The sequence below is a fragment of the Aspergillus ibericus genome (genome assembly GCF_003184845.1).
Source record: "Aspergillus ibericus CBS 121593 unplaced genomic scaffold BO80scaffold_9, whole genome shotgun sequence".
In the NCBI taxonomy this organism is placed as follows: Eukaryota; Fungi; Ascomycota; class Eurotiomycetes; order Eurotiales; family Aspergillaceae; genus Aspergillus; species Aspergillus ibericus.
The window spans coordinates 348,065-375,348 of record NW_020292107.1 but is presented as its reverse complement, the minus strand read 5'-3'; the positions used below and the strand labels follow the sequence as shown (position 1 = coordinate 375,348).

The following is a 27,284-nucleotide window of genomic DNA, read 5'->3' as shown; positions in this document are numbered from 1 at the left end:
ACCAACACCCCTTCAACAGCACCCCAACAAATAACCCCCACGATCAAAGCCCTCCACGACACGCCCCCCTCCCCCACCCAACCGACAGAAGACAAAATCGACTGGACGCGGTCCTTCCACGGGCTCAGCGCCACCCCCTTCCCCAAAGAATGCGCCGACATCCTTCTCGCACCGACAGACCCCAACGAAGTCGAAATCAAACCCGACGGGATCCTCTACCTGCCTGAGATCAAGTACCGACGGATTCTGAATAAGGCGTTTGGACCTGGTGGGTGGGGCCTTGTGCCCAGGGGGGAGAGTATTGTTACCCCGAAGATGGTTACGAGGGAGTATGCGCTTGTTTGTGTGGGGAGGTTCGTATTTCTTTTCCTGGGGGTAGTATGGTGGGAGGGGGGGTTGAGGGTAGGGATAAGCTAATGTGTGGTTTGTGTAGGTTGGTTTCTGTGGCGCGAGGCGAACAGGATTATTTCTCGCCGGATGGGATTCCTACTGCGACGGAGGGATGTCGGTCGAATGCGTTGGTGCGGTGTTGTAAGGACCTCGGTATTGCGAGTGAGCTGTGGGATCCGAGGTGGATTCGCAAGTACAAGGCCGAGTATACGCGGGAGGTGTTTGTGGAGCATGTGGTGAATAAGAGGAAGACGAAGATTTGGGTGCGCAAGGATGATCCGGTTGGGTATCCGTGGAAGGAGACCAAGTGATCTCCTCTCCTCTATATTACGTGCTGGTTGGGGGATGGATGGATAGAGTATTGTAAGTTAATGTACGATAGATTAAGCTAGCTGCACAGGAATGTATCTAGTAACACATCAAGAATCAAAGATCATCACTCATCATGGCTCACGGCCGTCGGGGAACGAACCGTCCCGGCTCCGTCTCTGAATGCGGCGTCGTCCCCGTTGGCGATGGATACTCGCGTGGCTCGGTCGGGTGCATTGAGGGCAGCTCGAACGGCTGGTTCGGGTCGTATGGGTCTTCCGGGTCGTAATATTGTCCCGGGTAGTTGTAGTACTCAGGCGGTTGGCTCGCCGTCGTGCCTGACATGGGCTCGACTGACCCCGCGGACGGCACCCGGGGCAGGCTCACTCGATGACGGGGAGGCACGGGCTGAGAGAGAACAGGTACGTCGCCCTCCGGGGCGGTGAATGAGGTGCGTCCCTCCTTGCGACGACCCGTCGACGGTTCCCGTGTCATCAATCCGTACGTCACGTTGAGTTGTCGCTCCTGGCCGGGCGAACCCACAGGCGTCAGGTAGTTATCGTCGTTGTCGTCGCGGGAACCATCCTGCGAGCGAGTGGAGTGTTCGACGGTGAGACCTCCGCTGTAGGAGCTGGATGCACCCATCCCCCGGCGTTGCAGGGAGTCGGGCGAGCTGCCAAAGTCGAAGCCGGTCGATCGGGACTCGCTGAAGGGGACTCCCGCGGTGGTGTTGGCCCGTCTCACGCCTTCACTGGCGATGGAGACCTGGCGGACGGGAAGGGTCTGGTCCTCGAGGGCGGTATCTGACTTGTCGTCGTCCTTGAGCTCGTCTTTCTTGTCGTCGTCGTCGGAGGCACCCGGGGCGCGGATCGGGACCTTGCGCACGGCGGTGATCAAAGCGCACATGAACTTGGACCGACGGGCAGCGCGGACGGCCTCGTTCGACCAGTTGGATTTGTGGCAGATTAGCACGCTCAGCTCCATCTTGTCCATGTCGCCCAGGCCCACCACGTCGATGGTGACCTCTGGCTGGAAGTCGCGAGAGTTGTCCTTGTCGCGCACAAAGGCCTCCATCTCCTCTTGGAGCTGCTGAATGTGGGCGAAGGTGGTGGCGAAGCTGACGGGGATGGTGAGACGCTCGTGCATGGCGTTGGCGCGGGTGAAGTTGTCGATCCAGAGCGTGTTGAGGACGACATTGGGAACCTGCGTCATGCGGTGGTCGTTGACGTTCCGGAACAGGGTGTACAGCAGAGAGATGCGCTCCACAAAGTATGGCTTGTCGCTGATTTCCACGCGGTCGCCTACGTCGAAGGGATGCTTGACGAAGAGGAAGATGCACGAGCCGAGAACTTCTTGGGCGGTGGTCGAGAAGACGAAACTGAGGGAGAGTAGGGAGGTGGCACCCGCCGCGATGACGGTACCGAAGCCGGTCGTCACAAAAGACACGAAAACAAGGATGGCGATAATGCCCGCCACGGTGAGCAAGAGGTTGTCCAAAACGTGAATGGCCTGGTCGACATCGTGCAGACTGTTGTTCAGTGACTTTCTCATCCGGCGGACTTCTCCCACGGCCAGAATCATCTCTTCCAAGCTGATGTCGCCGTTGCCGTCGCGATCCAGCATGGCGAAGCATTCCTCTGCCTCCGCCTCCATTCCCGCGCCGAGAACCTCGCAGATGTCGTCAAAGTACAGCGCCTCACGCCCTTCGATAACAAAAGACATCCAGATTCTCCGGGCAAGAGCCTCGGCCGTCCGTCGGTGTTCCATCGCTTGGGTCACCACGGACCGGGTGGACGTGGGGTTGAAGACTTGCTTGCCAGTCAACTCATGGGCGACGTCTCCGAACGCCGCCGTCACCTTGTTACCGAAGTGGTGAACATTCTGACCGACCTCCCGGATCATGCGAAGAGGCGCCGAGCTGTTAGTACGCCTGGTCTTGGAGGCTGCCGTGCGGAGGAGCGAGTCGGAGATGGCGGCATCCTCCTCGCGGAATTCCTTGCAGTACATGGGAAACATGTGGCGCGAGGCGTCGAACAGCAGTCCTACCAGATACACATTGCGTTTCGACTCTTTAATCCGGGCGTCGAACTGCTTGCGGTGGTAGCTGATCGAGATGAGGTGCACCATGGCTTTCTCCGCCAGAAAGATCAAGCTGCAGACGAACAGAGCAAACAGAATGTTCTTGACAGATTTCTCCCAGGACTTCGTAGACGTGTCGCCCTTGGCTTTTTGGTGTGGATTTTGAGTCATGACCTGCAAAATTAGCGATGATGTCAACCCATTGAGGACCGACCTACCGGCAAGAACGTAACCAAGCACACCACGCACCAAAACACGGTCGCAATCGGCATTTCCAATTTCCGCAGGATCAAAGCGTACTTGCGAGTGCCCGAGCTGACGAACCCGCAGAGGGCCTGGAAGATGTACGGCAAGATCTTTGCAACCAGCTTGCATAACCACAGACTGACCCAAACGATCTCGATCCAGAACCAGAACCACGGCAGGGTCACGCCACCGATAGTCGCGTCCTGCGCGACCGTGGCGCCCACGATGATGGGAATGGCAAGCAGCAGTGCAATCGGTGCCACATAGATGAAGTATCGAGTGACGACGGAGTAGTTGAGGACCGCCTGGTAGATCAGGCCCATGCGTGTGACTGTGCCATCCTCCGGATCTTCGAGCGAACGCCCTGTGCTCTCGTCAATCCGCCGACGCATCCCTGGATTGGGCGCGACCAACCCCTCCTTCTCGCCGCCATTTTTGTCGTCTCCCGGGGGTTGAAACGGGCTTGGCGAGCCTCCGATATTGCTACTCGTTTTGCGGGCGCCGGTCTGATTCCGACTCGGCACCGGGTTCAAGGGTATTTCGATAGTGACGTCGTTAGGATTCGCCATGTCAGGTGTCATGTCGGGAAGCTGCTGGAAGCGATGAGCCGACAGGCGCTTCTCCGTTAAGCCAGGTCGTCCGGACATGAAGGTTGGGAAAGGCATGGGGATTTAAAAGAAGGACTAGAAACGAGGCCCGAACTGCCGGCAGCTCTAATTAGCGAGCCAAGTCGCAATTGGTCGGAGAAAACTCCTTAGGACGTAAGATCGGTTTGCACAGTCCAGGCAGGATCTGACAATCAATAGTGAAAGAGTGCGAGTCCACCGGTTCGTGTGGAGTGAGTGGGTCGAATGAAAGTAAAACGTTGGACTGGGCCAAGAGTTGGACTTGGAGATCAGAGGGATCGGACTTCGGAGGGTATCGACTGCAGCGAACGAGTGTGTAATTGAAAAAGCAAAAGAAGGAAGAGGGTTGGACTGAAACGAGGACACTATCGAGGGATGCTGTGAGCAGTCGAAGGAAGAAAATCACAGCCCGTCGCAGGAATGTCCCGGACGCGACTGTCAGAGAGGACCAAAAAGAGGGGAGCACCCACGCGAGCATGTTTCAGTTTTGGCTGAAGTCACGGCGGTGCAATGATGGAGTCATTGGGGGCTGGCCTGGCTGGAATCCGCCGATCATTCCCCGTCCCATTGTTGTTGGTCGGGCGCCGCTGAGCTGAAATGTTCGTCGCGATGAGATAATGGCCACCACTATAGGTGTTCTAGCCCTATCAGCGTCCCTGAATGCGATCGATCTTGAAAAGCAAGCGACGATGCCCCCACCAGTGCGAGGGGTGCCTGGTCAGTGGTCAAAAGGTGGACAGGCAGTGGACAGTGGAGATGCAGTGAGTGGGTGGTGGCTGATTTGCCCCGTCGGAGTTGGGCGGTGCCGCATGCCCTAATGACCGCTTTCGGCCACTAGGGCTTGCCGTCCACGGGCGGCGACCGTTGAATCCAGTCGCCGTTCATCCTTTCCCTGGTTTCACCACCTTCATTCATCAGGCACCAAAGGATACCATTCGATCCGTCGTTTTCATCTCGCTAATGATGCCCCTTCAGTGCTCTGGTAAACCTTGTAAGGCTGCCGTCCAGGGCCACCCTCGCCCCTTAATCTGCCTCAATTTCGCTGAAACGGTACCTGTCAGCCCGTCAGACGCTAACCGTGTCCCTGGGGCTAGTCGCAATCCGGAGTAGTGATGAGTGATCTAGTCCAGACTCAAACCCACGGGCGTGGAAGACGAAAGCCGAACCATTACCCAGGCCTCAGATTATTCTTCCTACTGCTATTGGAGACCTCAATAATAACTGTCTCATTTCCACACATATCATGCCTACACCAATCCCATCACAAAGATCCATAAAACCACGATGTTGATATGATCTATCCACGGAATTTCGGAGTTTTCGTGTCTGGCGCAGCGATACTCATCGCACCGCGGGTCTGGCCGAAAATATGACAGGTGGCTTGTCAGGCGTTTCAGGGTGGCTTTAAAGTTTTAGTCTCCGAGCCAACCCGCCACAATCCATCTTGCTGAGCAAGTCCAGGGACGGGTAATTTAAGTTCAATATAATGTTGTCGTGCTGGCAACGGGAGTGTGGCTGCTTATTGCCAGTGGTTACAGGTATATTTGTGTAGTCAAGCTCTCGTCCTTGGGTATTGGATTTTGACGATATTCTGTAGTTACGGAGCAAGGCCGTAGCAACGATATATGAGATACGGCATACAGAAGACTGGTGTCTTCTGGCATTTACAAGGTATATTCGAGATATACTACTTAGCCATACACAGATATTGTCAAAACAGCAACTCTCAGGATGCAATGACTGCATTAGTGCAACAATACCGTATCGCCGGGATAGAGAAAACCATGTTATCCCTTCCCTGCCTATCGACCTGCCATTAAAATTCGAAAATTATAATTCAATATGCCAAAATGGCAGAAAGGCTTGATATGAAACTTCCTCATCTTGCATACCAAGCAGGAATCAAAAACAGCATCTTTCATTAACCTATAATACGGCTACATGAGAACTTCACAACCAATTTGAACCCTTCCCGGAGCCCCCAATTTTGCCCGTTACGAGAGAATTTGAAGAGGGCTGGACGTGGGTATGAATAGCACTCTACTAAGACTACTGATTGTATGACATTTGTATAATTTCAGCAACTAAATCAAGATTTCAAAATGGTGCTGCTCAGTAGTACGCTATCTATCGTATCGGAGAGCATCCCGCAAATGACTCCGATGCTGAACTCATTGATGGGCCAGATGCTGTCAATCACCCGCTTGCAGACCTCCCGGCATGACGCTTGAGTTATGTATACTCCATATACACGACAGTAATCGGTCTACGAAACTCAAACTTGGTGACAAGGGCGACAAAACAAATGGAGATTGCTTCCCATCCCTCCTTGGCTACAATCGCCGGGGAAGCCAAAACCACGTTTGCAGGTATTGCGTGGTCAATCGTGACGGTTCTCGGAATCCCAACCAATCAAGATAAGTTGTGGTCTTCCAAGAATCAGCCGTTATTCTTTCAACGAAGACGTCCAATAAATCCGAGCTGATGTTCTGGAAAAGGTCAGTTTCAATTTCGAGGATGTGCAATTTCAAGGCAGCTCGTAATAAATGTGTGGCCGCGTCACTGTCGTGTTCGATCTTCCAGTTGTGGATCAGCCTTTTCCCGATTTCGGTACCGAGTGTAGGGTTGTGAGATACTTCAGTGCGACGTTGATCCATAATGGGGTGTTGGGCTCGGGCGAGCATGATCAGGGCTTTGACACTGGTCTTCTCCATGAACTCTTCCGGAGAGACTTAGCTATAAACCTCTTGTCGTTGTCCGGGGCCGCTGACTCTTGGGAGAATCTTTTTGAAGCGGTCTTCATCATTCACGAGACAGGTAGCAACCAAGGCATTTCCATAGATACCATGGGGGGACGTGGCATCGACATCAATAAGAGCTGTGCTGAGCAGAATATCAAGAGTCTCGGTGCTTTTTGAAGTATTACTCCGCGGTTTTTCTTTGGGGTTGTCGCCGTCGGAGCCACATGTAGCAATTAGTGCAGTGGCAAAATCACCAACAGACGACTGAGTATTGACCTCAATATCAAGATGGTCCACAAGCATCCGGACAATGGTAGCTTTGTGTTTTGCGCATGCGGCAATGAGCGCAGTGCCGTATCTACCCTTAGACGCCTGCAAGTTGACCTGTAACCCAGGTTGTTCAAAAAGCAACTTTACCGTTCGAGGGTTTCCAATGCGACACGCAGCGATCAATGCAGCCCCATCGTAAGCCTCTGTATCCGGCCCCCTCTTTGCGTTGATATCGATGTTGGGTTGGCTTGAGAGGAATCATCAAGTTCTGACGAGGACTGAGAATACTGTCAATATCCTGAATCTGATCCTCCAAGTCTGCATTGCCTTCTTGTTCGTTAGCAAGGCTCACAGCTGCAACCAAAACAGACGCCTTGCATGTTCCTCTGGCTGCCTGTAACCAACAGAATGCGCGCAAGGCACTTTCACCCAGCACGTCAGATCTGATTTGGCTCATCAAGCCGCTGTATGTATCCACGAGGCCCTTGGGCAGTTGGGCAAGCGCTGCCAAAATGCCAGCTCGATTTTTCTGGGATAGGATATGCGCAATGTGCATTGCTGCCCATTGAAACCTGACCGAGTCAATACTAACATGGCTTGACTTTGAGAGTTGCCTACATTCCTCGCTCTTGTTCAGGAAGGTATCTATAATCTTTTCCTCCAGCTCTTGCACGGCCTTTTTTTATTACATCGCCATGATCTTTGGAACTCATGAACGAGTTGATCTGTTGCCGAACGAACCCGTCGATGTCGTCCTTGTTGTCAGTCGCCGTGATGGAGATTGTGGGATAGTTCTCCAGCCGCGTATGAATTATACGCTGATCTCGACTGGAGATGATCACTTTCAGGCGGTGGCATAACTTCAGTAATCGCTTTAATGTCTCGAGCAGAGATTTCTTGGACTCCTCCGAGCATTCATCCAGCGCATCCAGGCAGAGAACCACATTGCCATTCATTTCGATGACGTTCTTGAGGATTTTCTGGACGTGTTTCATATGGATAATCCGGCTTGCCGAACCAATCTTTCCTTTGACATTGTATAGACGTTGGAGGCTTTTGGGAAGCGGATCACAGGATATTGCCAACTGCTTTGCGAGGCTTCTGAGGATCGTCACACCGTCCCTGCGAGACTCTTCGTATCGACGGCAGTAGAAAAACGCTATTCGGTCCGTTGCTGTTCGTGACTGCCCTTCGGGGGCAGTGCCACTGGATATTTCCTCTTTGAACTTCTCTATTACGACGCTCATAATTTTGGTCTTTCCCGCTCCGGCTGCGAGATTGATTAGTCGTTTGTTGCTCGGGTCTCAGTGGTCGAACTTACGGATCCCATTCGACCACAGAATCCGACGTCTTCTCGAATTCTGCCATGACTCGAATTCATGTCGCTTGGAAACCCATCTTCCCGTACCCTTGGCAACGACTTTTTTTTTTTTTGCCTCGTCGTGTTGGTCTTCATAAGGAATGTTTGATATCCACGCCAGAATGTCTTGACGTCTCTTTGCATCCTCGATTTGGCGCATCAGCTTCAGAAGTTGCTGCCTTAACTCCACGTTCGATTCTAAAATCGTATTGAATCCGTCCTGCGAACGTATTCGTGAATTAGCGGCAGCCTCCTGTTCGAGATCCAACTGCAACTGAACGGTATTCTTGTCAAATGCAGACACCACACCCGAGTTCCAGATGGAATCCCATGTCCGATGGAGACTGCCCTTCTCATAGTGCTCAGATATTAAGACCTGGAAGATAAGAACTCGCTCATAGAGCTTCACTAGGCTCTCCTCAAAATTCTTCATATTGACGTTGTGATAGCCGACTTGGGACTGCCGGATCTCGTGCTCATACACTAGCCCTCTGCTCATGACGATGACCACCTTACTGATATCTTCTATCGCAGCAGACGCGACCTTTGCTTTAGCCACGGGTATCTACAAATGGTAAACCACGTGCAGATGTCAGTTCGTCGGCCACGCGAGATAAGGGAAGGCAATCTGGAGAATGGAGGACCAGGACCCCGAGCCTAACCAAAGACACGTAGGCCTTGGGTCTTGGGGGTAGACGCTGAAAATAATAAATAGGTAGAGGTCTAACCACGCTCTAGGAGAAGTTATTAGAGTAAGTATATTACACTACTCACAACATGCAGTTTAGACATAGGAATAAGATGTCTAGGAAAAGAATGTAGCCTCACAGTAACTAGCAAGCCAGTGACACGTCATTGAAAACTTAAGTTATGTTTTACTATGTTATCGATTCTCCTTATATACATAGCCTTTTGCGTGTAATTCATACAAAAGGATTGAGGATACCGCATTCGGGCTTCAGATTCGTGTTTCAACGGGAGGCTTCTACATAGCTAGCATCACTTCAGCAGGCTCCATTATGCTAATAAAACATGACTTGACTTGACTTGACCCCCCTCGAATATAATTTCAGACCTATAATTTAGATCAAATACTGCGTTCTGAGGTGCTTGATAAAGCCCTTCAACTGAATACGTTATAAGATGCGTATTAAGACGCTTCACGATGCCTCGGGCTGTGGGCGACCACAACCCTCAACCTAGAAGCGATAGTATATCTGTCCGCTACTTCATTATGTACGTCCCTGGATCTGTGGACAGAATTCCTCAACAGCCGGTACCCCCCACTTCACCATCCACTCCGAACCCAAAACATCCTCAACTGACGCCCGGTCCTCCGGCTTGAAAACAAGCATCCGACGAAGCATATCCAGAATATCTCTCTTCTCCTCATCACCAAAATAAGGCATTTTATCTCTCCGTCGCGACGCCTGGACATGCAGCTCAAAGCTCTGCTCGAGAGACAGATAGATAAACCGATCTTTCTTCGGCACCCCCAATCTCTCAAAATACCCATGCCTTGCTTCCCACACCTCCCACCATGTAGGAGGCAACGGGCCAAGAATATCGATCTGCTGAGAGACCATATAATCTTGCGTAGCAAGTGTAGCGTCAAATAGCGAACGCATGCCAAAGATCGACCACATGGCGCAGGCAAGAGACCAGATGTCGGCGGAATAGGAGAGGGGTGTGGTAGGTTCGAAGTAGGCTTCGGGTGGTGCGACGGGAAGGGGAGTGTGGCAGTCTTCGCCGCGTCGTTGGTGTCCGGGACTGGAATCATTGGATGGAGAGAAGCTTTCGCCGAAGTCGCTGAGGAGGAGATGAGCTTCTTCAGGTGGTATTTCGTTCGCTCTTTTACCTAGCCAGACTGGCATAGTTCCGTGGGTTGGAACGCCAGGGGGGAGAGGCTGTCCGTCCAATCGTGTGATTGGTTCCGTGTAGGGCTCGCCGAATTTCGCGTAGAATTGGTCGACCGATAGTTGGTCGAAGCTAGAAGATAGACGGATTAGAATGTTGCCGAGGTGGAGATCTGGAATGTGGGTTTAGCGATTGCTGCTTATGACGGAATTCGCCCTTCGTGCACCTGGAAAGCAACCGGCGCCTGATACGTCTGACTTACCGGCGTGGACATAGCCTTGGGCATGAATACACGCAACAGCCAGAGCAAGCTGAGCAGCTAGGACACGAGCAGTTTCTAATTGGAAGTGACGGGAAAATATCGCTGCAGATACACTGCTCTGAGCGGGGGCAGTGACATAGCACTTGTGACGTCCATTCGGGCCCCTGATTTCAAAATGATCCAGAATTTTGGGTATCATCGAACGGCCTCGAGCGACTGTCGGGCAGTCATCTGTGAGAGAGCGCAAAACGTCGCTCTCGTGAGGAGAGGAATCTGCAGTGCCAACTTTGACAGCGACATAGGCTGCCCGTTGGGTATCACGTGAGAGCCAGATGGTCGAATACGCCCCGTGGCCCAGCTTGTGAATCACTTGGTACCGGTCATTGAGCATATCTCCCACGCGGATTGGATGATATCCTCCCGGTCGATATCGTTCCAGCCTTTCCACACCCTCGATAGGCTGGTATTCAAAGGCGAACGAGTCGTCAGTCAAGGAGGTCATGGTGGCCCTGAAGGTTATAGTAGGTAGCCGAGGCGGCTGCTGGGGCCAGCGGGAAAGTGGTCGAATCGATGGGAAAGAGCCTCCTTGGCAGAGAAAACGGAAGGCGCGGGACGAAAAAGCCGGTCGCCTCATGATTTGGCTACCAGAGGACGGATGTCAAGGCTAGAGATTCGGGGGTGACGATCATGGATCAAGTCAACCCGCCGGCGGCCACTATGGCAACGGTCATGTGACCGGGCCGTGGGTTTGGGGAGTCGAGGGATGACTGAAAGTTCATGGATCTAGTAGTACTACTTTTACAGAAACTGCTTTCCCCAGGATTCCCAAACGCTTCAAGCACTGGTTGCATTAGCCTATCAGACTGCAAGGGACAGGAAGCTTTACCCCAAGGCCATTCTGATTCGGTATGTACGCCAACCATATTGCAGTATCACAGTCCGTTCTGATTTAAGTCTTTTGGTGACGAACCAGATCCGTAGTCCATGCTACCACAAGCATCAATGGACGACGCCAAAAAGATCCCCTGGGATGGCATGTCACCCTCTGCTATAAAGACGAGACTCAGGTGGCCACGGGCACTCACGTTGCCTGTCATGGCTACGTGAAAGGGAAAACCAACCTGGAATTTGTGAGCTCTACGCACGCTGGAGAGAAGCCGGACACCTGGGAGAAAAGCAGTGGAAGTATTGTTTGGCCGTCTGTGGAGGAGCTCGAAGAAGCCCCGGAGATCGGATACGGACACTTTCCTGAAGACGACGATAAATGCTAGCGCGGGCCTCTGTACTCAAATGAACCCTTTCAGTCAGAATAACCTTGACAATTGTTATTTATGAACAGCGTGGAGCACCGGCGAACGAGAAGTGCTCAGCAGAGCACATGAGACTCCTGAAGAACACCCGAGCGGATATCCTGACATAGATACAATTTGCTTCCATCAGCTGTTCATGAAATGTGGTAGATAATATATGTCTCCCTTGGACAGGCCGATCATTAGCTAGACACCTTAGCACCGCGAGCACTTTTGTTCTAGGTACTGCAATGGCCGCAGCAGGAGAGATGGCTCAGCAAGATGGATTCGCTATAAATTTGGACCAAATTCTTCACCCTATTGGGCTATTATAGAAGTGATTCCATCATCTGGCCCATGTGATAAACACTACAGGACTGGGAGAGGTAATCTATCGTCTGCGAGATCGTAGTTCACTGCATCACCCTCGCAGAGAAAAATGCGTACTCGGACTGCGAAAATTACATGGAATTTCATCTCATATCTATCTTGGAATCTAGTGCGCTCAAGAGCATGGTATTGATCATTATAGCCATTAATATCGATTGCGCTAGGAGTTATGCTGGTAGGTAAATTTCCCGGCTGACTGTGATAGATCAAACACAAAAGACGTTACAACTCATTACTTACTACTTTGTAAAGTAATACACAACATACTGCGAGCTACCGATACATTCCCAGCAGTACGTTCCTTGGTACATCTCAACGAATCAATCAGAAGTCTTCTTTGGGTGGGGCAGCTGGATCACAGGCTTGATGATCTCTCTCTTTTCAAACCTCTCATATGCGCGCGGCACCTCATCCACACTGTGCAGGATCTCATCAATGACGAAGCTTGGCTTCGCCTTGCCACTCTCAATCATGTCCCGCAACGAGGGCTGCAGCCGGTGGATCTCCACCGTACCACTCTTAACGGAAAGCCCCTTTGCCCAGAGCTGCCCGATCAAGGATGATAACACACCTTGCTGGGGAGAAGCTAGTGGCACTCCTGGCGACGGACTAAGTTGCACATAGATTCCAATCAATCCGATACCACCGGTTGGTTCAGTTACCCGGATGCAATTATTCAAAACGATATTTTCTTGCGGTTCAAGCTTGTCATTGAGACAGTCGAGTCCCACACAGTCACAGCTGCATCGGACGCCGCGCGGTTCACGTGCCATAATCTGTGTGACGGGATCTTCTTTCGTGAAGTCGATGGGAATCGCTCCGATTGAGGCTGCTTTCTCCAGTCGAGCAGGAACGTAATCGACCGAGTATACCTTGCTTGCACCGCGGAGGAGGGCCGAGTAGGCACAGAGCAGGCCCACCGGGCCAGCGCCAAAGACCGCCACCGTGTCGCCAGGCTGAAAGTTGGCACAGTCCAGAGCGTACCAGCCAGTTGGGAAAATGTCCGCGAGAAGGATAAAGTCAAGGTCATGTTCTGTGCTTTGGGGAAGCTTGAAACACGAGGAATCCGCAAACGGAATGCGGATGTATTCCGCTATAGCAGTGGTCAGTATCTTCGACGTAGGGGGGTCAAATGATACCCACCCTGTGCGCCCTCGAGATGAGCTCCAAAGTCAGGACCGTAACCTTCTATATCAATGACGGTCCGGGGGCTGTATGTCAGGCAATAAGTCATTCGGCCGCGGAGACAGTTATCGCAGTAGCCGCAGCTGATAATCTCAATCAGGACGCGATCTCCGATCTTCAGGGACTTTAATCCGTCCCCTGCCTCCACGATAGTCCCAACCGCTTCATGACCCATAAGCCATGGCGGGTTCTTACTGCCGAGCCGACCGCGGTAGGTATGGAGGTCTGATCCGCAGATGGCGCTGGTTGTGATTTGGATGATAACATCATTCGGGTGCTGAATTTTGGGAACGGGCTTTTCTTGGACGGATACATGGAAAGGCTTGCCTTCCCAGACTGTAGCTTTCATGGTTTCCTTCTGAGTGGTTGACATTTTGAGTTGGTGGACAAGATGACTTGGTTGGGACAAAAATGATTTCCATCGGCCTTGACACTGCCACCTATTTATACCCGCAGGAACAGATAACTTAGATTGAAACTGACGTTCCAGATGCAACGCTGGATGCAGATTATACGAAGGCTTGCTATGCCACAAAGTTGGCTCGCCTGAAATCCTCGGTGCAACAGCCACTTTCGATTCTACGGAGCTGCTACAGACGAGACGCCTTAATGGAACATTGCCTATCCTGTCGACGTGTTGTCCAAAAGTGTGGTTTGCAGATTTAGGTGGCCCCGCGGGGGACGCCTTAGTGGTAACCAAGCACCATATTTCGTGCATGCCGAATATCCGAGTCGGAAGACCTTGTTTCCAGAACACTATGGGCCCTTCTATCAGACGGGTTTGTGCGTTCGGCTTCCAGCCCTGACAAACCTTCGTCGAGCCTGTTGCTTGCGGAAATGGAGAACAATGACTACCGGCATATCGGTATGGTATCAGGCCACCCATCGATCATCAGAATCTAGACTCCAGTACCTTACAATTATAGTGGTGGGTTTGGCCGGCGTGGCGTTGGTGAACCGTGGCTAGAAAAACCTTGATGAGATGACAGGCGATCAACCGAGACTCTGCTCGATTGGGAATCATGTGGTTTGGGATTATGTCGATTAGCTGATAATGCTTCTGATTATCCGACGCTTATCTGAGCCTAAATATAATGAATACGTCCGACTATAGGAGAGGTGGTCATGGACGATCGGCAACGACTAGTGACGCGCGATTCAGCTCCGCCTCTCAGCTCGGGCACTAAAGGAAACTGTTTCTGGGTCCAAACATGGGGCATCTGTATGATGCACCAATAGCAGTCAGCACTTAAGAAAGCTCGCTCGTCAACAAGGATTCGAGCTGAGGGGTTGTTCATGAGTCGGGTTCACCGAAAGCGGGGGATGATCAACGCCTCGAATTCGGATAACCCGCTCTCCTTGCTATGCTACGTGGTGATCTGGTAAGTATAGTTTGTAGCCTTGTTTATCTATGTTTCCATAACATTCCGATGCATACAAGAGTGATATAGCAAGAGTTGCCAACTCGGTGGAAGACCGAGTCATTAGGCGGATAAATGCGCCCGCCTGGCTGCATTACTGACTCGAGCGGCAGCCGCGCCGCAGCTTCCTTGCATAAGCGTCACGACTGATATGCGCTCGGAGGATATGGGCCCTTTTGCATATTGTCCGGATAAATGTTTCCATTCTTTATATGGTCCGAGGTTACCCCTCTATCCAGCTACCTTTGCTCCCTTCACTGATCTTGCAGCAGACAACCACACAATGTCTCTCTTCACGTGGCTAAGCATAGGTGTATTTGCCTACTATGCTATCCGAAGCATCTACCGACTCTATTTCCACCCTCTGGCTAAGATCCCCGGCCCCAAGCTAGCAGCACTAACCAGTGGCTACGAGTTCTACTTTAACGTCATCAAAGGTGGCATGTACATATGGGAAATCGAGCGCTTGCACAAGATCTATGGTGCGTCTACGCTGCTGTCTGACTCTAGACAGTGCTACAATTTGCCGATCAGACTAAATCATGATCAGCCTTATGTCCTCACTAACCTGAACAGGTCCAATCATCCGCGTCAATCCACGCGAAGTCCACATCAACGACCCAGAATACTACGACGAGATCTACACCTCGCGCGCTCGCCGTCGAGAAAAAGACCCCATCCAAGTGGCCCAGTTCGGTCTCGATGGCTCCAGCTTTTCGAGCATCACGCCCGAAGAACACCGACAGCGGCGGGTGCACCTCGACAAATTCTTCTCGAAACAAGCGATCGCCAACATTGAACACCTGATCCAGGATAGCCTGGATAAGATTATCGAGAATCTCAAAGACGCATATCAAACGCACCGGGTGGTGAATCTCGATTCTGGTTTCGCAGGCTTAACAGCCGACGTGATCTATCAGTATACTTTTGGATTTAATCCAGGTAATCTGGACCATGAAGGATTCAATCAGAATGTGAGAGATGGAGCCAATGCCCTCCTTCAGAGCTCGCATGTTCTGTATTTCTTTCCGATTTTGAACACCATCATGGGTTGGTTGCCGCTGGGGGTGTTGCGTCGGGTGAATGAGTCTGCATATGTATTGGCGATTCAGAAGTCGGATCTGTATTCACGAGGTGCGGCGGCGTTGGAGAGGAACCGCGACCGTGTGGAGGATAAAACAGCCAGTAACCGCAAAGGCGCGATTCTGGATGCTCTTTCAGGACCCAATATTCCGGAACACTTGCGGACGCCTGAACGGCTCATGAATGAGGGGCATAGTCTGTCCATTGCGGGGACGGAGACAACGGCGCGGTCACTGGCTGTGGGGTCTTATTACTTGCTTACGATAGAACATGTGAGGACGAAGCTGAGAGAGGAGTTGAAGAGTCTGATGCCGACCCCGGAGACTCGAGTGACTTGGGCGGAGTTGGAGAAATTGCCTTATATGGTGAGTATGCATATACTTTCCGTGACTCAAGCTAATATCGTAGTGCGGTGTCGTCAATGAGACACTGCGTCTCTCCACCGGCATCTCATCTCGAATTCCTAGAATCGCTCCTACCGAGACACTCGTGTACAAAAACTATGTTATACCCCCGGGTGTGAGTACTTTCCAGCTGTGGTTGCAGCAGACTAATATCCACAGACTCCTCTCAGCCACATGCATTACTTCATTCTCATGGACCCGAACATCTTCCCAAATCCGCACGTCTTTGATCCGGAGCGCTGGATCCGAGCGGCTGCCAAGGGGGAGCGATTGGATCGGTATTTGGTGAACTTTACCCGAGGCCCTCGGATCTGTCTAGGCAGGCAGTATGATATCCATAACTCCAGGCGATGGTTGATCGTGCTAATGGGTATAGTTTGGCTTATGCAGAGCTGTTTGTGGTTCTTGCCACGCTTATCCGCCGGTTCGATATGGAATTGTATGAGACGACCAAGGCGAACATTGACTTTGTGCGTGATTTTGCCACGCCTTATCCGGAGAAGGGGAATTTGAGTGTGCGGACGGTTGTTACGGGGGTGATAAGGGATTGAGACTGTGAGAGCATTGAAATGCTGGATGTGGTACCTGGAATAAACCCTAGACCTCCTTCCGAACGTACAAGAGGAAAACCTTTGGTGATGCAGCATACTAGTGATCTATAACTATATCTATCTCAACCACTGACCTATCGAACCCGAGTAAACCCCACACCGTAGGCTTCTTATCCCAGAACCACCAGATGCCTTGTTCTTCCCACCGCGGCAATTCCACCCCCGGGGGAATCGACAAATCATACCTCCACAGCAACCGAGCCAAAATCAACCTCAACTCCAACCACGCCAGATTCTGCCCGGGACAATTATGCGGCCCCAGTGAGAACGGATTGAACGCACTCTTGACATCCCCCTCAAACCTCCTCCCCCGTTCTTCTCCCAACCACCGTTCCGGCGCAAACGCATCCGGCTCCCCGAAATTGCTCTCCGACCGATAACACGCCCACTGACACACCGACACCGTCGTACCCCCCGGGACAAACTCCCCGGCAATCACGGCGCCTCCGTCGGGCACCACCCTGCGCATCCCATCCGGAATGGTCGGACACAGCCTCATGCCTTCATTCACCACCGCATTCAGATAGGGCAGCCCCTTCACGGCCATTCCTGTAATTTCCTCCTCTGACTGGAACCTCCTCAACTCCCCCACCAACCGCGACATCTTCTCCGGCTCCCGCAGTAGATAATTCACCGTCCCCGTCACCACCGTCGTCACGGACTCACTCCCCGCCGCAACAATCAACATGGCATTGACCTCGATTTCCTCTCGACTCATCCCCTTCATCATGATACCTACCAAATCACCCCCATCACCACCATCCACCCGTTCTCTCACCCGCTCCTCCGTAACTCGCCACATCTCCATAACCCCCCGCAGCGCCTCTTTCGGTGTAATCTTCATCACCAACCAATACATAAAAGGATAATACTTCAACGCACCCACCACCACGGCCCCTTTGAACTGCTGAACAGTCTGAATCCACGAATGATATCTCAATCCCTCTAAACATCCGAATGATCGGCCCCAGGTGATATCCCCGATGATGTCGAAGGCGAGGTAGTTGATCCATTCCACGATATCAACCTCTACATGTCCCCTCCCTTTGCCCCTTTCCCCCTGGGTTATTTGGTGCTCGAGTTTGGTGAGTAGCAGGGTGATGTATTTCTGGACCGTTCTCTCCTGATATGCAACAGCGGTGGGGGAGAACCCCGGCGCGAGGATCTTTCGGAAGGTTGTGTGTTGGGGTTCTGAGCAGGCGATGAGGTTGGGGGCAGTTTTGCCGGGGGGTTGGTCTTTTAGTTGGTCGGGGCGGGGGAAGATGGTGGATGGGGAGGAGGGGGTGTAGATGTCGCGCCAGGCGGCGGGGGAGGTGAAGGAGAGTTCGTTGGGCGCGGTGCGGATGATGGGGCCGTGGGTGGTGTGCAGGGTATGGAGGGTGTGGGGGAGGTGGCCGCGGGTCATGCAGAGGAGGGAGGGGAGGGGGAAGAGACGCCAGGGGAGGGGGCCGGGGTATTTGGAGAGGGTGTGGATGGTTAGGGTGTAGATGGTGTGGAGGGTTAGGTACTGTGTTGGGGGGTTAGTATGGGTTGTATGGGGGGGAGGAGAGGGCTTACGATGAGGGTGAGGGAGAGGAGGATGACGGAGGTGGTGAGGTCGAGTAACATGGTGATAGATAGTATTAATGGAGATGAATGAAAGAGTGTGGATGAAGGAGAAAGGTGGTGTAGGTATTTATGAGTTACGATGGACTCCTTTGTTTTGGACTGATCTGCCGATTGGTAATAGCATTATGAGTAGTGTGGTATGAATGTAAGATTTTAGGGCGCCTCAGGGCTAGTTATTGCACGAATAGGTGCTAGATGCCCTGATTGTGTCCAACTGGAATGTAGCACTGGCCATGTTACAAGTATCCCTATCAGAGGATTGTAAAAAAAAGCGATGCACCCAATGAAGCACTGGAGCTGGTGAAATAAGACAACCCACATCACCCCCATTGTGGGGATAAGCAGACCCGCAGTGGAATCCGTCTATTCTAATTCGTCAGTCCGGTTACTACCACGTGGTTGAGATGGACTACACCAGATACGGTCTAGATCATGCGATGCTATAACTACTGTGTACTCTATGCTGAGTTATCACTATGACTGTCAGTCAACTCAGACGAGGCTGAACACTCCCTATAAAGCTGGAACATCGCCTGACAATCTCAATCATACATCTCATCCAACGCATACTTCAATCACCGACCATGTCCCTCAAACCAATCAAGGTCTACTGGCGAAGTAAGCCCCCATCACACTTCATATCCATATTCTAACAATCCAGACCACGTCCCCAACCCCGCCAAAGTCCTCATCATCCTGGAAGAGCTCGACCTCCCCTACGAAACCTCCTGGGTGGAACTCGACGACCTCAAACAAAAGCCCTTTACCGATGTAAACCCTAACGGACGGGTACCCGGTAATCCCCCCATCCTCACCCCCCGGACATCCCCCTAATCCTTCCCCAGCAATAACCGACCCAAACACCAACATCACCATTTGGGAATCCGGCGCCATTGTCCAGGTATGTCCCGTCTCACTTTCCACCTACTCCTAACTTCCACCTACCCCTAACCAATCATATGGAATAGTACCTAATCGACACCTACGACACCACCCACAAACTCACCTACGCCACCCTCCCCGAGAAATACCAACTACTCCAATACTCCTACTTTCAAGCCTCCGGTCAGGGCCCATACTTTGGTCAGGCGGCGTGGTATCCCCTCCCCCCCCTCCTTCCTCCCACCCCTTTCCCCAACAGTCACTGAAAACCTATCTATAAAACATAAGGTTCAACCTCTTCCACCAAACCATGTACACCGACTCCCCCGAATCCGCAAAAGTGCGATACGGCGCCGAAGTCAAGCGCATCGCACACGTCCTCAACACCATCCTCAGTGACCGGGACTGGCTAGTGGGTGAGAAATGCACGTACGCCGATTTGGCGTTTGTGATGTGGAATCTCCAGATAGAGTTTTTTATGAAGGATAGGACCGGGGAGGAGGCGTGGAGGAAGGAGGAGTTTCCGGCTTTTGTGGAGTGGCAGGGGAGGATGATGGGGAGGGAGGCGGTTCAGAGGGTGGTTGGGGTGTTGGGGGAGAGGGTGGTTAGGAGGATGGTATGATACGATGTTTGTGTTTGCATGGTTCCATCTGGTTTACTGGCTAGACTGTCACATGACTAAGATGGTCTGGATGAGGCGGTTGTAACCACCTAGATCATGAATGATATATCCGCCGCAGCTCAACCTTATATGAATTGGCGCGTACCATTCTGCTGCTACGGTCTAGCCATGGTTACTCCAGAGGGTCTCGGGGCGTATATATACGTTTCCCTCTTCCGCGTATTATCTCTTCCATTTCTGCAACTTCTCTTTCCGGCATAAGCAACATGGGTGAGCCTCAGTACAACCAGTCAACCGTCGACATCGACCACATTGCTGGCGGAATGTAAGTTGTGCATTTCAGACAGACAGCCTGCTGAATGTTATAGCCTACCGGATTCGCTGCCATTTCGACAGCCGTCGACCTAGGTATCTTTCGCCACTTGGCAGAGACCAAACAGCCCAAGTCTGTCTGAGTTGGCGCGTGCTACTGGGGCGGACCTTATCCTACTAGGTACGTGAACCACCTTCAGATTTCATTCACTATAACTCCTCGGGACGCATCATGAAACACCTCGGAGCCATCAATCTAACAGGCAGTAGGCTCTCGCGCATACTACCTCCACTCCATCCTCCACGACTGGCCGGACGACGTCTGCCATCAGATCCTCGCCCCGCTCAAAGCAGCCATGGTGCCAGGAATCAGTCGGTTATTGACCGAAGCAGGTTTTCGCGTGGTGAAGATCTGGACCGCGGATCGGTGGTCGGAGAGTTTGATTGAGTATGTGGTGTAGCCTGGTTGCGGATATATATATTGCAGCAATCCAGTACCCTGAGCGCGTTAACGTCTAGAATGGAGTTCAAATTATCTCCAGACGTCTCGAGGACCTACCAATTTATTTATATCCCAGAATTTAAATAAATTTCATTTCCACCATTACAATAAGTCCCTAACTACATTAATCCCCTGAGCCATTAACCCCACCCATTCATCTTGATCAGTCCTCTTGTACTGTAATAGCAGCCCCGGCACCAACGAGTCGTCTCGGTGGCGCAATTGGTAAGCTTGCCCTTCCACAACACACATCATGACTCAGTTACTAATTCAATATAACAGGTTAGCGCGTACGACTGTTAATCGTGAGGTTGAGAGTTCGATCCTCTCCCGGGACGTTTCTTTTTTTTTTTTATTTTTTTTTCTTTTTGCCATTTTCCCTTAATGGGTTGGTTAGCCGCGGCTAAGGAAATCCTTTCCTGAGCCTGTTCGTATTTATTCCCCTCTTTTTCTTATCCTTCTCACTATCAGGTCTACAGGCATGGCTATCTCCTGGGAATATTCAGACTAGAAAAGTAGCTATGTTAAAGCAATATCGGAAAGAAGTAGTCCTCACTATAACCAAAATAAATTCATGCCCTGTAATCATATCTTACAACTGAGAAAACAATTATGAAGCTACTAACTATCTAGCTTGACCACCAATCCAGATTTCCATCATATACAACCTCCCGCATGTAAAAGATACAGATAACCACAACCAGCAACCTCCGAACCCACCACCACACCACCAACCCCCTTCATCTCTCGTATGGTCTACGGAGATACCCATCATATACCTTTTCAATTGTATCCCGAAACAACTCATCAACTACCATCTTTCAAGCCCCTCACCTCACAAACAATCGCATTGCTGAGCTGAATGCATCCCTCGGCAAGATTTTCAATGGATCATTGTCTTGTGACTAGGATGAATCATGGAGTTGGTGTGTCTTGCCACGATGTTTTCATGGGGATGGTTATAGAACTGGACTAGGACCTTTTGTAAAATGTCGTAATATATATGCTAACTATTGGGTTAAGTCCCTCTTCATCGAATTTATTACTCCGGAGATAGATCCTTGAAAATAGATGGTTTAGGACACTGCTGTATGTATGATGCTGTTGTTATGTATGATATATGCGAGTGGAAGATTCTGAAGAATGTGAATGTGAATGTGAGTATGTCCCTCATGCTTATGGACTGGGGTTTTGTGTGAGATCGGTGGTATTATTGCAGGTCAGTGTCCGTGTCATGATTTATACAGCGGCATAAGAGGCTTCCAATCTTATCACCATCATGACAACCGGTACCAGCGGGGTTTCCACTTCATGATGAGCTTGATATTTGCAACTAAGTACAGGCGAAAGACTGTGGTTGTTATTCGTGGAAATGATGCAGTCGACGCCAGGTGAGTTTTATGGGTAGTGATGGTCTCGGAGTGGTACGACTCATGCCGAGGAGGGTATGCAAGTGTAATGTCTCATGTTTGGTACACTGGTAGAGTATCTGTGAGCTGGTTTGCCGGGACGTAAAGTATTTGAACCCCCATGCTGAAATCTTGTCTGTTTGGGGTTACTGGTCGTTTGGTCGATGGGTACAGCCGGGGATGATTTTGAGTGAGTTACTGAGTTAGTAGCCTCAATAGATTCTATAATCAAAGAATGTCTGATCGTATCTGGAGTATAATGATAGTGGATAATGGATAACAGGCATAGATGGTGCATCTTTGCCAGCACCGCTACATGGCAGTTTGTGCGATCTGTAGGGGGGTTTTTTTTTGTCTTGAACTTAGTGCCTAAGCGCCCATAATTTGCCGGAGGTCCCATCTGGATTCCTTGCTGCTTTGAAGATAGGCTAGGTCCGTTTCGCCCTGACTCTCTGTTGATGTATGTTGTCACGGTGCCTGCCTGCCTGCCTACCTGAACCCGTGTGGTTGCCTGAATCCTGCCTGAATCCTGCCTGAATCCTGTTCCTGAATACCCTTATATAGCGTGCGCAGTGTAAAGCCATTGGCTTTACATCCTAGTCCTTTTGCTGATAGTGCAGCGGGAAGTACCTGGAATGCGCACCCAGTATGCCCCGTGACATATGTCTAATTAGTAAAATGAAGCGGAGGAAGTTCCAGCCGTGTTTGTATAATGCTCTGGGTTCACGTAAATTGTTAGAGGCGATGTCAACTAGTTCTTTTTTCCTGACCACTGTGTTGCCTTAATTCATGAGACAATCATGCTCAGTCCAACTTTAACAACGCAGGTTGATTTCGAGAAACTCCACCGATCTCTGATGAATCGTGGTGTGTTAGTAATAATGGTTAAGGGGCAGGTTATTTCATTTTACAGTCGTGTTACTGTTATGTTAATTGTATGGCTGTTGAAAATGCTGTTGAAAATGCTGTTGAATATGCTGTTGAATATGCTGTTGTTTGCCGTTGTTTGCTGAATTGTTGTTTAGAATGCCTTCTACATATCGTGTTTTGTATTCTAGACCTGCATTCGCAGCCTGGTGTTGTTAGTAGGTTTCTGGTTATCCGATATCTGCGTTGTAATGTGAACCGCCGGTCTCCATCCACTTTCTCTATGGAAGCATGGCCGGGGAGCTCCATTAGTGTCTGTGGTGTCTATGTACCCTGCTCGTCGATTTACACATGTAGCATGGGAGAACTCGATTATGGTATGACCACTAGTGTAGCGGACCATCCCCTTTCCACAGGGTATATGGTGTTCGGTATGTGCGATAGCGCGGTTGATGGTCCATTAATCGCTGCCTACCTTGTAAATGATTAGTGTTGATTTTCAAGTGATAGTAGCGACGATAAGTTGAGTAGAATAGCAATAGGAGCTGACTTACCAGTTGTGCCATACCACGTCCTTCTATCACAACATTAGGGATGATGTTGTAATTGGAGGACTGACCCTGTTGCTTTGGCTTCCGATATTGTAGTATCTTTTACAAGTATGTTGATTCGGCGGGAGTATGACATATGTAGAAGAGAAGTAGATCTTCGAAAGGTCAGGGGTTTAAAATAATACTTCTGTAGGAAAAATAGTGACAATAATATTCACCCGGATATTCAATTCATACAATGTAGGTAATATTGAACAAGATCAGGGAATGAAATCAACTTCAATGCCAATCTAGACCAATCATGTGCATCTAACCATAGCGGCTAGATCATGCTAAATTTAGCACATCCAATCCAATCAAAAGCTGAATCGCTGTCAGAACGCGGCATCCGAATCCCGACGCTTGGTCCAGCCATGGGGCCACCCAGCCTCCCGCGAATTCACCTCGTTGCCTAGACCACAATTGTACCTGTAAATTTGTACACTTGACCAACACCACAATGCAGAGTATCAGCAATTTCCTCCCAGAGAAGCATCCAATCCTCTCGTCCCGACAGATCGAGGGCTTAATTGCTGCCGGACAGCATATTCTCATCATCCATCAGAAGGTGCTACGTGTCGACTCGTGGATTCCGTACCATCCCGGCGGTCATAAGCCGATTCAGCATCTGGTCGGCAAGGATGCTACGGATGAATTCACCGTGTAGGTATACTCACTCCCGCATAGTGCATCGAGACTAATTTGAGCAGGTTCCATTCCGAAGAAACGCAGAAATTGATAGATCGGTATCAGATCGGTCGGATTGAGGGCCGATGGCGGAATTTGGTGCCTCCTATTCAGGGTGGTCAGTTCAGACCATATGATGAGAACATACCCTCAGATGGGACGAAAGAGTCCACTATCCTCAATGGACAGAATACAGATCAAGATAATCGTCTCGATCCCGTGCTTGCAGCAGACCTCAACAGCACCGAAGCAATGACCTTCCTAGACAGCGAGACCAAGAAAGAAATCAGCCTCACCCTAACTCAATACCCCCCGTTGGATGAAATCACGCAAGGCGACATCATCCACAAATACCACCGTCTCCACGAGCAAATCCAAGCCGAAGGATTGTACAACTGCAACTACATCGCCTACGCCAAAGAATTCACCCGCTGCTCCCTCATCTTCACCACCATGCTCTTCTTCCTCCACATCGGCTGGTACTGCACCAGCGCCCTCTTCCTCGGCTTCTTCTGGTCCCAACTCGTCTTCGCCGCCCACGACGCCGGCCACATGGCCATCACCCACAACTTCACCATCGACAGTCTTATCGGCATGACCATCGCCGCCCCCATCGGCGGCCTCTCCCTCGGCTGGTGGAAACGCACCCACAACGTCCACCACACCGTCACCAACCTCCCCGAACACGACCCAGATAACCAACACCTCCCCTTCCTCGCCGTGAACCACCGCTTCCTGGGGAACCTCTTCTCCAGCTACCACGAGCGTCTGATGCCGTACACCAAAGCCGCCCGCTGCCTCGTCCCCTACCAAGCCTACCTCTACTACCCGGTCCTCATGTTCGGCCGCTTCAACCTCTACATCCAATCCTGGATCTTCCTCCTCCACGGCCAAGGACCCCGCAAGGGTCTCGCCTGGTGGCACCGCTGGTACGAAATCATCGGCAACATCCTCTTCTGGACCTGGTTCGGCTACGGCATCGTCTACCGCTGCATCCCCACCGCCTGGGACCGCTTCGTCTTCGTAATGATCAGCCACATGGTCACCATGCCATTACACGTGCAATTCACCCTCTCCCACTTCGCCATGTCAACCATGGACCTCGGGCCCAGCGAATCCTTCGCGCAACGCATGCTCCGAACAACCATGGACGTGGACTGCCCTGAATGGTTGGATTTCATTCATGGCGGGTTGCAGTTCCAGGCCATTCATCATTTGTTTCCCCGCGTGCCGAGACATAATCTTCGGAGGACGCAGAAATTGGTCCTGGAGTTTTGTCGCGAGGTGGGTATTCCGTATGCGTTGTATGGGTTTGTTAGTGGCAATCGGAAGGTCGTGGGGAGTTTGGCCGAGGTTAGTCGCCAGGCGGCGATTTTAGCGCAGTGTCAGAGGACGATCGCGCGGAGGGGGGATTTCATTCATGGGCATTGATGATGCCAGAGGGGTTGGGATTATGGGTGTTGATGGGGAGCTGTGGGAATGGAATTGGTGCGGGTGGATCGAAATATGAAGAGATCGAAGATAGTGTGCTGGTCAGGGACTGCGGAAGTAGTCAGTATCAAGCTGAGCTAAGAACAAAGTCTTCCATATGAGTATAAAACAGAATCACTTCTCTCACAGGTAGTATGGCCATCGTAGACATCTCTGGTGATACCACGAGTACAGGGGAGTGGGAGGGTAGGTACTTGGTCGTCCCAACAGTTATGAACGCTGATCGACCGGCTGGGCTCCCGACGGCACCATGGAGGATGGAACAAAGTACGATAACGCGGAAATTCCAGCCAATCAATTGATTGTGAAGGGAGGCGCAATTTGGTGGCGTTTCAGGATCATGCCCATTGGGTGATGTTGGAAACCTCGGAGATTACGACTAGGCCTAAACAAGGCTGAAAACCGTCGCTCTACATGGCCTGGCTGAATGATTAGCGGTAGAATGCGCTACTGCTAAGCGAAGTAATTTATCAACCTTTTGACTAGACTAGGATATCAGCCAATGAGAAATATCTCCGCCCCGGTTTCTGTCCCTTTTCTATTGTTTTCTATAGCTCTTCCCATGTTCTTCCCATACTTTTACTCCGTCCTATTTTTTTATTATTCTTCTTAGCACCCATATCCTCATTTTCTTATTGATATTACTCGTCTTTTTATCGTCTTTATCTCTTTGATCATTTCCCATCACTTCTACTGATTTCAATACTGTTCCACGTGGCTATTTGACCCGGCCCGCTTCCTTCCAGGTCAATCAATGCCTCTGTTAGCGGGCACCTTTAAGAACGGATACTAGGATCGGATTGACTACCCATCGTTACAAACTGAACTCGTCATGTCATGCTACACGGGAACAGAACTCACAAAGCCGATTCCGCTGTATCAAGCTAGTAGGGTTACATTCCAAGGGCTATGTCAATCGGTGATCAATCATCAGCATCTGGCTGAATCTGACGCCTCAAAACTCCTCATCGGATGTCGAGTCATGTCCGTCATGAATGTTGATTATTGGGACTCGTCTAGGAGGCTGGGACAGCACTAGCAGGGGCAATAAACTTTTCTCGATTTCCGATTAGGGTCTGTTGCAGAGGTTTCCTGGTTACAGAGCGAGGCATCCGGAGATCCAAGAAGGCTGGACCGCTCGAGCCCAGCGATGTACCTGAAGCATCATGTGCCCCGCTGTGACTCAGGAATTAGCTTCCCTTTCCTCGAGGCGAAGTCGCCCGGGGGATCACCGAGCGGCCAGCCTCGCCCACTGACAAGGCTGCCTAGCTGCAATCGCTAATCTGCAGATTCTCGGCCCGTTCTCCCAACCTGGAATTTTCGTTGTGGACAACGAAATTACCCAAACCAGAACTACATGCATAAGGTAGGAACGATTGAGAGGGAATGGTACATTCTGCGCAGAAAAGCGCCCCGAATTACGGGAAACGTGCATAGGCAGATGACTTTGACGGTGTAGTATTCCGACCATCGGCCCCGATAGAGATGCCTTCGGGGAATCTCCAATTTTGATGCGCTTTGGCCGCGAGTCGAGCAGCTGGAACCACCTATCTACCCCTGTCAAAATCAGCGGTGTACCTGATCTACCCCTCGAAACAGCCAATTAAGGTCTGGCGACCGGCTTTAGCTGTTTGATACATCATTTTCTCATCTGTCTGGCTAGCTTGAGCTCCCCTAATGTTCCCAGAAGCTATAAAAAGGCGATGTCACTCGTTGCCCCAATGTGTTTTTCTCATCACCATCATCATCCTCATCGCTTGGAATATGGGTTGGCCCTCATCTCGAGCAAGC

The 27,284-nt window shown here is 51.0% G+C and overlaps 11 protein-coding genes and 1 non-coding gene across 12 annotated transcripts; 7 read left to right on the top strand and 5 right to left on the bottom strand.

The window, feature by feature from the left end:
• Nucleotides 1-84: 84 nt before the first annotated feature.
• On the top strand, nt 85-686 carry BO80DRAFT_335246 (putative mitochondrial genome maintenance protein Mgm101; the record flags this gene model as incomplete). The annotated part of the gene is made up of 2 exons (XM_025715191.1): nt 85-353; nt 434-686. Coding segments are annotated over 2 exons (522 nt in total), but the record flags the coding sequence as incomplete, so codon positions are not given.
• BO80DRAFT_285328 (serine/threonine protein kinase) lies at nt 629-3,925 on the bottom strand. The gene is made up of 2 exons (XM_025714951.1): nt 2,997-3,925; nt 629-2,952 (listed from the first exon to the last, which is right to left on the bottom strand). The coding sequence occupies exons 1-2, from the start codon at nt 3,687-3,689 to the stop codon at nt 841-843; spliced, it is 2,805 nt and encodes a 934-aa protein (XP_025577848.1). The 5' UTR covers nt 3,690-3,925; the 3' UTR covers nt 629-840.
• A 2,058-nt stretch (nt 3,926-5,983) lies between these two features.
• BO80DRAFT_442641 (uncharacterized protein) lies at nt 5,984-8,520 on the bottom strand (the record flags this gene model as incomplete). Its single annotated transcript, XM_025721281.1, has 4 exons — nt 5,984-6,367; nt 6,422-6,908; nt 7,403-7,931; nt 7,983-8,520. 4 exons carry the CDS (start codon nt 8,518-8,520, stop codon nt 5,984-5,986), a joined length of 1,938 nt encoding a protein of 645 aa, XP_025577847.1.
• A 639-nt stretch (nt 8,521-9,159) lies between these two features.
• BO80DRAFT_422955 (kinase-like protein) lies at nt 9,160-10,804 on the bottom strand. Its single transcript, XM_025718938.1, has 2 exons — nt 10,141-10,804; nt 9,160-10,050 (listed from the first exon to the last, which is right to left on the bottom strand). The coding sequence occupies exons 1-2, from the start codon at nt 10,640-10,642 to the stop codon at nt 9,254-9,256; spliced, it is 1,299 nt and encodes a 432-aa protein (XP_025577846.1). The 5' UTR covers nt 10,643-10,804; the 3' UTR covers nt 9,160-9,253.
• Nucleotides 10,805-10,930: 126 nt separating this feature from the next.
• Nucleotides 10,931-11,417, top strand: BO80DRAFT_376556 (uncharacterized protein; the record flags this gene model as incomplete). The annotated part of the gene is made up of 2 exons (XM_025716665.1): nt 10,931-11,046; nt 11,114-11,417. Coding segments are annotated over 2 exons (414 nt in total), but the record flags the coding sequence as incomplete, so codon positions are not given.
• Nucleotides 11,418-12,081: 664 nt separating this feature from the next.
• Nucleotides 12,082-13,400, bottom strand: BO80DRAFT_376554 (glutathione-independent formaldehyde dehydrogenase). The gene is made up of 2 exons (XM_025716664.1): nt 12,963-13,400; nt 12,082-12,912 (listed from the first exon to the last, which is right to left on the bottom strand). The coding sequence occupies exons 1-2, from the start codon at nt 13,375-13,377 to the stop codon at nt 12,140-12,142; spliced, it is 1,188 nt and encodes a 395-aa protein (XP_025577844.1). The 5' UTR covers nt 13,378-13,400; the 3' UTR covers nt 12,082-12,139.
• A 1,298-nt stretch (nt 13,401-14,698) lies between these two features.
• BO80DRAFT_500308 (cytochrome P450) lies at nt 14,699-16,463 on the top strand (the record flags this gene model as incomplete). Its single annotated transcript, XM_025724228.1, has 5 exons — nt 14,699-14,907; nt 15,002-15,873; nt 15,917-16,027; nt 16,072-16,238; nt 16,289-16,463. Exons 1-5 carry the CDS (start codon nt 14,709-14,711, stop codon nt 16,461-16,463), a joined length of 1,524 nt encoding a protein of 507 aa, XP_025577843.1. The 5' UTR covers nt 14,699-14,708.
• A 46-nt stretch (nt 16,464-16,509) lies between these two features.
• BO80DRAFT_488531 (cytochrome P450) lies at nt 16,510-18,143 on the bottom strand (the record flags this gene model as incomplete). The annotated part of the gene is made up of 3 exons (XM_025723583.1): nt 18,081-18,143; nt 16,624-18,030; nt 16,510-16,542 (listed from the first exon to the last, which is right to left on the bottom strand). The coding sequence occupies exons 1-3, from the start codon at nt 18,129-18,131 to the stop codon at nt 16,510-16,512; spliced, it is 1,491 nt and encodes a 496-aa protein (XP_025577842.1). The 5' UTR covers nt 18,132-18,143.
• A 553-nt stretch (nt 18,144-18,696) lies between these two features.
• On the top strand, nt 18,697-19,635 carry BO80DRAFT_401574 (glutathione S-transferase family protein; the record flags this gene model as incomplete). Its single annotated transcript, XM_025717571.1, has 5 exons — nt 18,697-18,749; nt 18,793-18,927; nt 18,977-19,032; nt 19,100-19,227; nt 19,302-19,635. The coding sequence occupies exons 1-5, from the start codon at nt 18,716-18,718 to the stop codon at nt 19,633-19,635; spliced, it is 687 nt and encodes a 228-aa protein (XP_025577841.1). The 5' UTR covers nt 18,697-18,715.
• A 266-nt stretch (nt 19,636-19,901) lies between these two features.
• BO80DRAFT_442634 (uncharacterized protein) lies at nt 19,902-20,408 on the top strand (the record flags this gene model as incomplete). Its single annotated transcript, XM_025721280.1, has 3 exons — nt 19,902-19,960; nt 20,076-20,128; nt 20,218-20,408. The coding sequence occupies 3 exons, from the start codon at nt 19,902-19,904 to the stop codon at nt 20,406-20,408; spliced, it is 303 nt and encodes a 100-aa protein (XP_025577840.1).
• A 248-nt stretch (nt 20,409-20,656) lies between these two features.
• On the top strand, nt 20,657-20,787 carry BO80DRAFT_t92. The gene has a single exon. It is a non-coding gene; the product is annotated as a tRNA-Cys (tRNA).
• A 2,950-nt stretch (nt 20,788-23,737) lies between these two features.
• BO80DRAFT_422953 (fatty acid/sphingolipid desaturase) lies at nt 23,738-25,609 on the top strand. Its single transcript, XM_025718937.1, has 2 exons — nt 23,738-23,978; nt 24,026-25,609. Exons 1-2 carry the CDS (start codon nt 23,776-23,778, stop codon nt 25,431-25,433), a joined length of 1,611 nt encoding a protein of 536 aa, XP_025577839.1. The 5' UTR covers nt 23,738-23,775; the 3' UTR covers nt 25,434-25,609.
• Nucleotides 25,610-27,284: the final 1,675 nt, after the last annotated feature.

What these genes read in the sequence shown, in the direction of transcription:
- BO80DRAFT_376554 (XM_025716664.1), bottom strand. Translation starts at nt 13,377, where the DNA reads ATGTCAACCACTCAGAAGGAAACCATGAAAGCTACAGTCTGGGAAGGC. An exon ending in TCATCTCGAGGGCGCACAGG is followed by an intron (nt 12,913 to 12,962) that starts GTGGGTATCATT and finishes CCACTGCTATAG; the next exon opens with CGGAATACATCCGCATTCCG.
- BO80DRAFT_285328 (XM_025714951.1), bottom strand. Translation starts at nt 3,689, where the DNA reads ATGCCTTTCCCAACCTTCATGTCCGGACGACCTGGCTTAACGGAGAAG. An exon ending in GCTTGGTTACGTTCTTGCCG is followed by an intron (nt 2,953 to 2,996) that starts GTAGGTCGGTCC and finishes CTAATTTTGCAG; the next exon opens with GTCATGACTCAAAATCCACA.
- BO80DRAFT_422955 (XM_025718938.1), bottom strand. Translation starts at nt 10,642, where the DNA reads ATGACCTCCTTGACTGACGACTCGTTCGCCTTTGAATACCAGCCTATC. An exon ending in CCAAGGCTATGTCCACGCCG is followed by an intron (nt 10,051 to 10,140) that starts GTAAGTCAGACG and finishes CCCACATTCCAG; the next exon opens with ATCTCCACCTCGGCAACATT.
- BO80DRAFT_422953 (XM_025718937.1), top strand. Translation starts at nt 23,776, where the DNA reads ATGCAGAGTATCAGCAATTTCCTCCCAGAGAAGCATCCAATCCTCTCG. An exon ending in GCTACGGATGAATTCACCGT is followed by an intron (nt 23,979 to 24,025) that starts GTAGGTATACTC and finishes TAATTTGAGCAG; the next exon opens with GTTCCATTCCGAAGAAACGC.